This window comes from Rissa tridactyla, chromosome 1 (genome assembly GCF_028500815.1).
Source record: "Rissa tridactyla isolate bRisTri1 chromosome 1, bRisTri1.patW.cur.20221130, whole genome shotgun sequence".
Classification (NCBI taxonomy): domain Eukaryota; kingdom Metazoa; phylum Chordata; class Aves; order Charadriiformes; family Laridae; genus Rissa; species Rissa tridactyla.
In genome coordinates, this window is record NC_071466.1 from 123,746,199 (window position 1) to 123,757,398 (window position 11,200).

The 11,200-nt window shown below is 35.7% G+C and overlaps 1 protein-coding gene across 7 annotated transcripts in view; it reads left to right on the forward strand.

The window, feature by feature from the left end:
- Positions 1 to 10,760, forward strand: part of CBLB (Cbl proto-oncogene B) — a 133,213-nt gene extending 122,453 nt beyond the window's left edge. For all 7 annotated transcript variants that reach the window (XM_054188516.1, XM_054188513.1, XM_054188514.1 and 4 more), the window contains 2 exons: positions 1,440 to 1,559; positions 6,914 to 10,760. In XM_054188516.1, the coding sequence (XP_054044491.1) occupies positions 1,440 to 1,559; positions 6,914 to 7,176 (383 nt within the window). In that variant the 3' untranslated portion in view covers positions 7,177 to 10,760. The remainder of the gene's footprint in view (positions 1 to 1,439; positions 1,560 to 6,913) is intronic.
- Positions 10,761 to 11,200: the final 440 nt, after the last annotated feature.

Here is an 11,200-nt window from a genome sequence, read left to right on the forward strand (position 1 = left end):
TTGGTGATAGTACATGCAACTCCATAATAGCCTGGCAGGTTGTCGGCCGTTTGGCTGACCTTTGTGAATGATACTAGCTGTGGGATGAAAGTGAGCTAGTTTAGGTTGAACCGGAATGACCTTTTATGGAATGTCTTTATTATTCAGTCCAGTCTGAATGGGTGCCTCCATTGTATCGTCTGATGCAGAAACACGCGCTGCACCATTCAGTTCTAATGGGAAGGGAGAGGAAAAATAGAAGCCCTCACACAGATGCACACACACAAGCTCTGTCAATCTGTATGCACTTTCCAGAAACATGCAGTTTTGAAGTATTAAGTGTTATTTCCAAATAATATAAGAAGTATCACTGATAGTGTTAAAAAACATTTAATAGCTCTTAACTAAACATCTGGAAAATGTAGCTACAGCCCTGTATTGTTCTTCGTATTTGCAAAGTGAATACAATCTTAGAGCAGCAGTTTAATTAATCTTATTAGTGTATACATCTACTTAGGCATACGTGGTTGTGTGGTCTTTTTTTATTCATATGGTATTTCTAAAGCCATATTACTTGCTTTGCATCTTGTCAAATAAACTGCTGTAGATGATTTATGATGAGTTTTTGATGATTGCTTTCTGTAAAAGTCTTGGGGGGTGATTTCTCAGCTATCCATCAGAGCCTGTCAGATTAGAATAATAATCTCATCATCAACAACAGCAAAAAGTTGCACTCATATACAAACACTCTTATGAGTCCAGAGCAGAAGCCAGGTCCAGGATAATGTTAACACTTGCTCAGCTGCATCCAAAAGAAAAAGCAAACCAAAACAAAAATACCCCAAAAACAACAAAGAAAAGGGCACAAAGGACACAATATGCCATGACAATATATTTCTCCATTTTATAAATTCTATTCCTGTAATCAGCAGAGAGAACTGAAAAAAGTCTAGTCATGGCCTTACCAGTCCCTGTAATATTTACGCATAGCTGGGACTGTATGAATGGGAAATCTGCCCTGCCATCTTTGTGAACTGCAAAGCATAGTGTCGCCAGCTTCTAACCAAACTGAATAATAGCTGGGATATTTCTAATTGTGCTGCTTCAGGCTTTGCAACCTCACCCATGCTTTGCCAGCCACAATCCTAGCAGTGTCAGGGTTGGGTAACTGAAAGGTGCCTCATGGATGTAAACAGAAGAGCTACGGTCAGTGCAGGATAGAGCACCTTTGAGCTGTGCTCTTGTTTTGTCACTTCAAGACACGTGTCTACTATGCAAGGGTTGAATTTGAATGTATACGTGCATATGTACATGCTGTGGGGGAACACCTTTGTTTGGATTCATGGCTTCTCTGTCTGACGGAAAGCTATTTTAAGCCTCGGTCTTATGCATCAGCCCTTCCCCTCACCGAAATAATAATTCTGATTATTCTAAGACCCTTTTTTGTTCTATTATTACAGATCCCCATTTTGATCCAATAACTGGTCATGTTCCTTTGCCACCTGCTCGTAGAGTAACTGGAGAAAACGTCAAAACAAATCGAACATCTCAAGACTATGATCAACTTCCTCCCCCTTCAGGTAAGGTGGAAAACTGTTCTTGTAGAAAACTACAGCTTTATGAAGCAAATAACTTTCATCCATGAAGTCCAATAAGGTTTTTGTCATTCTGGGCAACAAATGGCAATGGTAATATTGTTTTACAAAAATATGAAATCATCAAAGGATAACAGAGATTAAAGTTCAGCAATAAAGGTAGAAGTGGCTACCTGTTGTCTGTAGGTGTAGATATTATGGCATCAATTTCACCAGCTGCCAAACTAAATGCTTATGGGAGTTCTAGTGTTTGAGAAAGGTAGAGATTTTTCTGCCATCTTTAAAGCTCACAAGAGGTCTGAAGTCCTGTGGGGGCCGCGCGCATCTCACTTCTGTCTTTGTTTCATTGCGTCTTAAAAAAAAAAAAAAAAAGTAGGCTTACTGTCTAAAGTATTATTATTTTCTGGTCTTTTTTGCTAAAATGTTTGTGTGAAGTTCTGAGAAAACTTTAAAATGTTTTTTAATAAAACAACAAGAACCAAAACCAATTAAAATTCAGTCTTCAATTTGCAATGGAACAGGTCCAGTAGAAGCAATTTTTCTGCCACAGAAATTTTACTTATGGTTTTTAGGCAACTCAAATGTATTTAAATGATTATAAAATATAAAATAAAATATTACCTGTATTTCAAAGTACTTTCACTGATTTGTAGACAAATTATCTTTCCTTTTAAATGTGCATGGTATATGGGGAAGGGGGAGGATTGTCCCACCTGCGTAATTTTGCTGTGTGGGGAGACCACACAAAGAAAGAGCCAAGTGATGCCTTGAACCATTATTTGTTCTCCAGATAAGAGTGAATTGTGTGTGAAAACTCTTTTCTAATGCATAAAGAAATGAAGGGACTTATTTCTCTAGTCTTTCAATTGTAATGATTACCAGTGTTTAATTGCAAAAATTACAAGTGGGAAAATGATGCATTTTTTAATTGTAATTATACCTCTTCTTCTTAGGAATATGTATTTCATCTCTCCTGTGGTATAGGAATAAAGGAATATATTTTTCCAACTAAAAGTACGGGGGAAATTAAGCCTGAAGAGTGCTACAGAATTTTTAATGAATAGCACATTTGAGAATTAGTATGATGCCTTTGGTAAATAGTAGTGCTTTTGGGAGGATACCTCCACTAATATAACGTGTTAACGTGTTTCTCTGTTTTTTTTTTCTTTTTCCCTGTTGTTAGGAAAGAAAGAATTGATTTATAATTCATGTTATATATGTGACACTGTGTGGGATCTATTTGTCTTACAATGTTAGCTTGATTTATTTAGGGCATTTTAAATTATTTTATAATACAAATTATGACAATGCTATAACTACCTTTTAAAGCTACGGAGTTTTCCTGCGATTCTTTCAATTCTGTGATAGAACAATTTTTAATTTTCTTAAATTTCTGCAACATGTTTGCTACTTAAGATCTTTGAGCTTTCTGATGTCCCTTAATAAATACTTTTCTATCTGTGTGTTTCCCACAGCCATCTTCTAAAACACTCACGTGTGTCGACCTTTGCTGTAAATATCATTCTGAATCAGCATGATGTACAGCAAGATATTCAATTTAACTTCAATTAAGTGAAAACTGTGTGATAGATCATGTCATACTCTTAATTGGAAAGTTGTTTTTACAGTGGCAGTAATTCCATAGAACAGAACTGATGAGCTTCAGGATGAACTGATTCACCTTCATCTACGATTTAAAAAGACAATTTAGAGATGTAACTCTATTCAGAACTTTTGTTTTTGCATTTATTTGGAACTAATCAGTTCACTTAGGAAATTCTTCATTTCAGCCCTTTCGCATGGTGATTCTTTGAACTAGCTGGAAAAGAAATGTAGTTCACTCTAAAATCTAATTATAATTTAGCCACTGGCTCCCTAGAGTAGCATGAGGAGTCCTTTAACTTCTGTGCTTCAGTTTGACTGTTTTTAAGATTGCTGTCATGATGTTTAACTGAATCGTTAACACGTAATGAGAAATTTATTCTAATTCAGCAACGTATTCAGTACGTAACACTTAAGAAATAGTTCTCCGCTATGCACCTAACTATCCCAAAGGCATGGTTTTTCAAACTTCCTAAATAGAACTTCTTAAAATTGTTACAATAAAAGCAAGTGAAGGAGGTATTGTTAATAGTTAGTATATTTTACATAAGCACAGACAATGATATATGGGAAAGGTAGAAGAAAATGAGGTCTCTAATATAGGCATCTGATGTATTTTACTGAATTTAGCTATTCCATAAGAAATGGATTCAAATGGCTAGTTAAGTACACTTGTCTGCTGCCTGTTCACTCACCTGGCCTTATTAAAGCACTTGCATGCAGATTTAAATTCCTTTACATGGAAATGCTAGGGGGAGGATGTGCCATATTATTTGAGGGTGGATTTCAATTAACCCGAAGGGGAACAATGTGCCACAGTAATGCAAAATATGAAGATCACGCCCAACAGCTTGATGAACCAATATGTGTAGTTACTCCTTTCCCACTTTCTCCTTGCTCTGGCAGTTCCTTAATGTAGATGTCCCCTGGGTGTGCTTTGTTCCTGTACCCCAATTAGATTAGGTGTAGCTGTGTGCCACTGCTCCAGAGAGGGCCTTGCGCAGCAGGCCTTCATCACCTGGTTCTCTGACACTTTTCTGTTGGTGAAAGACCCTGGAAACATACAGGAGAAGCAGCAAGGGACGAAAAGAAGAGGGCCATTTGACAGCAGAGAGGAACAGGCAGTTGACATCGTTACAAATATCCTTCTCCCACTGTGCCACGGAGCTCTCACCTTACAACTTTTTCTGTGCTTTTTAGTCACTTATTAAATGAGCCTGTGTCTGCCTTTATACTAACATGTTACGTAAGGGTTAAATCTAGTGCCAAATTACAGAAATGTGAGTGATAGAGGAACCTCCTTGTTGTAGAAACTGTTGATTAAATTACACAATTAAATAATCTGTCTGAATTTTTAGCTAGGCATCCACAGTGGCTGAAACATCAGAGAGAATGGGAGGTCGGGAAGGAAAGTCCTGCTTAAATACCTCTATCTCAGTGTCCAGATGGACATGCAGCTTAGGCTTAGTATCTTTAAGCTCAGGATCCAATGTCATAGCCGGCTTCAGCTAAAATTTTATATGGATGTGAAGATATTGAAAGAGATGTCAGCGCTTAAAAAAATAATAATGGAAATTGGGTTAGAGAGAGAGGTCTGAAGATCTTAAAGTATCTGTGCTATAGAGAGATGTCACTGTAGTGAGAATAAAATGCCTATGCTGCAAATCTGCTGACAGAATTAAAAATGACCTTTCTAAATTATGTGATTGCTTAAGAAAGTTTGTTTGGAAGCTTCATCAAAGTGAAGGTTTTATACGAGAAATCACTTCAGTTTTAAGCCTATATTAGACTGGGTAGAGCAAAAAATCTCTCATGTAACTCACACACTGAGTTACATAGATCTGACCTATGCATACGGAATTTCTTCTGTACTTCAAGCCCAGGGGAAAATGTAAAGTTTGCAAATTAATTTTGTTTCATCCTCCATAGAAATGAAGTCCATAACGAAATGTGCATATTAAAACAGTTTGAAATGTTTGTGTAAGAAAACTGATTGGTTTTAATTTGTTATACCATTATTTTTAATATGAAGAATATTCTTCTGTTACAGTCTTGATTTTCCTAAATTAAGTGAAGTGAGAAACTTGAATTTGTTTCTGATTTGGTTTTTAGTTACTAACCACATTTCCTGAGTTAATTTCTCAAACAAGTGTGTTTTGTGGATCTTCCACAGCTTCATAGGAACTTTGGATCTGCTTCAGGTGTGTTTACTAGAATGTTTAGCATTTATATAATTGTTTTCATCTTCAGAGAGAAAAAAATCATAACAAATATGAAATAGCCCTTACTATCTGTAGGTTTTGTCATAACTATTTGCAAGGAAAATAGGCAATGAAATTAGAACAAAATTAATCTTAGCCCCTAACTGTAAGTTTTTAATCAAACTACTCTCATCCATTTGTTATATGAATATGACTGTCTTGCTAGAAATACTATTTGCTTATCTTCTCTGAATTAAGAAATGGAATTAAAATTTATAGCAACACTCATCTGAATGCATGGAAACTAAGTTGAAAGAAAAATACACCTTGGCTAGATGTGCACTAATGCGAACTATTTTCCTTCATCTGAAGTGTTTAATGCACTCAGTTGAATTACCGTTCTCTCCATCCAGTGTTATGATAAAGTAACACATTGAAACAGCAGTACTAGAAATTCAACGTTCTTTCATCACTTAAAAGCTGTCTCTGAAGTAGTTAGCACTGCAAAACACCATTGCTGGCAGTGTAAGTAAACAGGAAGTACCACAGCCTCTAATTTATCTATCAAAGTCACTGTCGATGAAACTTTTTAGAACCCTTTTTGAAGGATTAAAAACTTTTTTTTTTTTTAAATACTTTGCTCTTGAAAGTGTTTTCTGCTCTATGCCTGCTTGTATTTAAGCTGCTTATTGTGGAATCAGTGAGGATAAAGAGGTTTCAGTAAAGCACCAAGTTTACTTGAGCATGAAACTCTTCACTCTCAGAAGATTAGCAAGTTTGAATATTAGATTTTTTCATCAGCACATGATGATTCTTAGCACCAGCGTTAACTGTGAAGGTAACCTTTCCATTGAAGAGAAGGAAAGGGGAGATATTTCCAAAGGGGGGCTGGAAAGGAAGGATCATGTTCTGTTCTCGCCACTGTGAAAATAAGCGCGCAAGAGATTTTTTTTGAGAAACTAGTTATTTCTGTACTTACGCATAGCTGCTATGCATGAAATCAAGTGCAACTGGCTGAACAGAATCTGCAAGATGTACCAATAAGTGAAGGATTTTTCTCTCTCAGGCATGTTTGACTGGATTCTTCTTCTGCACAACTTAGAGTCCTGAATAAAATTGTGATCAAATTTGTTGGTTTGGTTTTTGTTTGGTTGGTTTTGGTTTTTTTTAAACAAACTAAGAAAAAGTTCTCACACTGTGGGTTTGGAGTGGAGAGTCTTTAAAATTTTGACTGGCTATTTTCACCATCTTTGCAGTTTCATGATACTTTCTTCCAACTTTGGATAATTCAGATTGTAACGTGCATGTTCCTATGATATTATTAAAATAGCATTTTACTACATTATTTCCATTTTGGATGTTCTTGAGGAATTCAGCTTCTGCCCAAATTTTAAAATTAGCTATATCAGTGCATTAAAATATCTTTTCATGTTTCTTTAGGGTTTTACTTTTTAAACTGCTTCTTGAGGCTTGACCTACTTATAACACAATTTTAAGCCAATTTATAATGATTTCTATCTCCTTTATTTGAAACAGATGGTTCACAAGCACCAGCCAGGCCCCCTAAACCACTTCCTCGGAGGACTGCACCAGAAATACACCACAGGAAAGCATACAGCTCTGACAGTTCCATGGAAAATGTGGATGCAAAAATTGCAAAACTTATGGGAGAGGGATATTCCTTTGAAGAAGTCAAGAGGGCACTTGAAATTGCCCAGAATAATGTTGATGTAGCCCGTAGTATTTTAAGGGAGTTTGTCTGTTTTCCTCCACCGGTCTCCCCACGTCTCAATCTATAGCAGCGTCAAGATATTCTTGGAGCGTGTGAATTCTACATATACACGTGTGGATTGGGGAAGGAGAGAAAGAAGAGAACAGAATATTTTTCTTTCATCCTTAATAGAAGGGTGTTTGTTTCCAGCCGTTTATCAAAGGCTCATGGCTGCTCTGATCAAGACTTATAAATATGCTGAGGCTTATGTATTTTTGCTAGCCATACTTTTTTAAATCAGGGTTGAACTGACAAAATAATTTAAAGAAGTTTACTTCCCTAGAACTTTTAATCTGTGAAATGCTTTTTCTTGTTTACAAGTTGGCAAGTTACAGTTTTCTAGTTGATGCCTGTACTATGTTCCTGTTCATATTCCCTTGTACTTGTGGTCAGTTCTGCTGTAGCATTCCCAACAGTTTCCATGCTGACCACCCCATCAACTAAATCATCCATTTCCAGAAGTTCTGTGTCTGGGTTTTTTTTCCTCTTACGAGACGCTTTAATTGCTTTTTTGCATTTCGGTTCATCAAATGCAAAAAGTATGTGGCCTTCACTACTGACTTTTTTTTCTTCTGAGATTCCTTTGCTTTTGAGAGAGGGAATATCTGAATGTAAAATGCATTTTTCTGTCTATGAACTGCCTTTTTAAAGGTATTTTGACAGTGATGTTGGGCAGCTTTGTTTAACATTAATTCCATGACCTAGTCCTCAAGGTCTTTTATACAGTTTCCACAAAAAAATCCCAACCAACAAATAAAATACTTCATGCGGCAGTGATACTGAGTTCTGACATGTAAAAACTCTTTCAAATTGGAGTATTTGATTGCAAATGTTCAAAAAAGCCAAATGCACATGGTAATACTGTGTTTTGATTACACACTAATGGCAGCAGTTCTCTGACGTATGTAAATTGAGGCATGCCAGACTAGAAGGAATCTTTTTGAATCATATTAATGGTATTCAGGTAAATTCCAGTTCTAGCTTCTGTAAAGTAGAATGCGGTTAATTTTTTGTTTGAGTGATTATCCTGTGGTTCATTGTGGCTTGGATCAGTTTGTATTAACATGGAAACTTTTTAAATCTTTGATGCACTGTTAATTCCTAATGCTACTGTAGCAATATTTTTTGCAAAGTTCTCTAGTAACTTCCTCCTCTGTACGCTTTATTATTCACAAGTATGTGTTTAATACCCAAATTTATTCACTCACTTTCCAGCTGCTTAGTTGGAAATACATTTTTGCTTTATGTGGTTAGTGATACTCCAGGCTTTGACGTCTTGTTTTTGAGCCCGAATTGATGCAAGCCAAATTAAAAATCTTCCTGATTTTAGAAGAGAGAGAACAACTCTGTTCTTATTACACTCAAAGTTGAGAGTCCATATATTTTCAAAATAGTTCTTCAGATTACTGCTTTCTTGGTTTTTTCAGGAAACTTTGAAATCTTCTTTTCTTTTATTACTGTTGAAAAGATAAAACCATGCGGTAGTTAGAATATTTTCACCTTTTGAGGTGTGACCAGTGTATGAGAATTTTCACAGTCTGCTAAGCTGGGTGTGAGGTATATATTTATTGTTCCCTTCCAGCTGTCAGTGGTGGTCTTCACTCAGAGCAAGTGGTAAAAGTTGCATCACTTACAGGATCAGATCTCAGCTTCCAATGCATTTGTTTTAACGGCTTTTTTTTTATTGACAGCAAATGGCTGAATTGCAGGATTCAAAATAACTGGGAACACCTAGTGGAAATTACTGTGATATCTCAAAGTCCATCGTTTCATCAAAGACCTTATTCTTAAAAGGAATTAAATAAATTATTTTGTAGCATCACAAAGCATATTATATCATTAATCTGCTTCAGTGATACAAGATGATCAGGATAATTCAGGGTTTAGGGAAGAGCTTCTGTTCCATTTTGATTTAAGCAAATGATTCTGAGTTTATGTCCTAGAAGAGGGCATTTGCAACTTCCATTAAATGTTCATTCCTTGAGTACGGCTTATGCAAAGTTTTGATTGAAGTTATATTCCGTGCTTTTAGTTCAAGTAAATCTCTTTTTATTGGGGAAAAGTTTTGTGTAGTCTTGAACACTCTTATTCATTTGGTTTGTTTACAACATGACTCTGGCATTTTAGCTAACTATAAATTCAAAATGATTCATACTGGTTAAATTAAACACCGTGGTTGTACTGGAATTACTTAAATGAGGTTCTAGCATAACTGCCAGCATAGCAATGACGACAGTGAAAAAAGAACGTTTTACAAGAGTGAACAAACAATCTGCATATTGAGTTTTGAAATTTTGACTTGTAACGGAGAACTCTTTTTCTCATTTTTATGCAGCAGCTTAGTATAAATGACAGCCTTATGTCTCAATTAGAGGCTGGAACTGCTGCCTGATAGATTAAGGTTTTAAAATTTTTCCTTCTCCTTTCTGGTTGTGACCACCAGTGACACTTATTTTTTTTTAGTACGTGTTTAAAAAACAGCTTCACGAGCAATATTCTGAGTGGTAACTTGAAAAGAGTTCCATTAATCTTTAAATGAGTGTGCTAATACCACTTCTAAGTAGTGGAACGTGAAGACTATTTCAAACCTGTTTTGTTAATAGTTTTAAATTCAAACAGAGCGGAATTGCTTTGCTGGAGTGTTGATGTTTACTCTGCAGGAATTAATAGGCTTAAAAGAAATTAATCTGGCTGCAGTCTAGTTCTCTAAAAACGTAGTTCTCTAAACATATTTTAAACTTTGAAAGACTTGAGGGTTTGAGCCTGGCAGTTTGTTATACCCATATATAACTTTAAGGAAGACTGACTTCAGTGAGAGCGCTTGAATGAACAAAGTTGGTTAAACTCAGAAACATGTGCTATTGTATTTCTTCCAATTAAATGTCATTGCAGGCTTTAGACCATCATTCTGATGTCTGTTGGCCTCTCCTGTTGGCTAAATTGCTGCATTTTAAGCAAATTGGCTGAAGCAGAAGTTGAACAAAGTAAGTGGACATCAGCAGCATGGATCTTTTCCAAAGACTATGAGGGGAAACAAAATGAAATTGTGATAAAATAGATGAATTTAACATGACTAGCCGTGTTAATGGCTTGGCTGGAAGCCTAAAATGGCCACTGGTAAAATTTGTTAATGTTCAGTATCTCGAGAGTGCATCTGGTAGTTTTTTTCATAATGTGAATTTAAGAAGTTTTGTACCAGGATCATTTCTTCTGTTATACTTCTGTCATTTTCAGCTTGAAGCTTTACTTTGCACTGATGACTCTGACCTGAAAGCATTTAAATTTGTGTCTTAAAGCTTGACAAATTTTGAAGCAAATGAACACCGTATTCTAAGTAAATTCAGGTACTACCTGTTGACCTGGAATTTAGCGCTTTTAGGAATGACTTCTTGAAAAAGGACTTCAGTAGTTTCCATTTTGAAGGATTTTCTTTCAGATAACTATTTTATCAGAAAATGCCTTTTATAAACTTGTCTAACATGTGGCAAACTTAGTGATGTGTTCAATTAATTTATATTTTATTCAACATTCTTTTTAAATTTTGGTTATTATGTAAGCTCAAGTTCTTTATCTGTTCTTGTAAGGTATTTTATAAAATTAATGTTAACAGAACGTTGGGTTGGTCTGTGATTTTTCAAGACTCTGTCTCTGTTATTCAATATTGTCACTTCTCATATGCTGCTTCAGAAACAGCCTGTCCTGCGCAGGGGTCTTTAGAAACCTTTGTCTTGTAAGCCACAAAAATGAAGCCTTGCTCTAAAATAAGGTGAATCATTGCATTGAGATGTTGGCTTTATATCCCCCTATATTACTTCACTTCTGAATTTCAGTAGTAAAAATTTATAAATAGTCAGTAATTTCAGAATGTGCATGTAATAGTTTTACAGCAGAAAGATGATAATAATAATTAAATATTTAGAATCCAAAGTGGTGAACATATCATCGGCTGTACATTAATGTACAGGATTTTTTTCCTGAAGACAATTACAGTAAGGTCACACTGATATTTCTTTAGCATCCTGTGCATTTACATTCTCAAGCGTTATACTCTT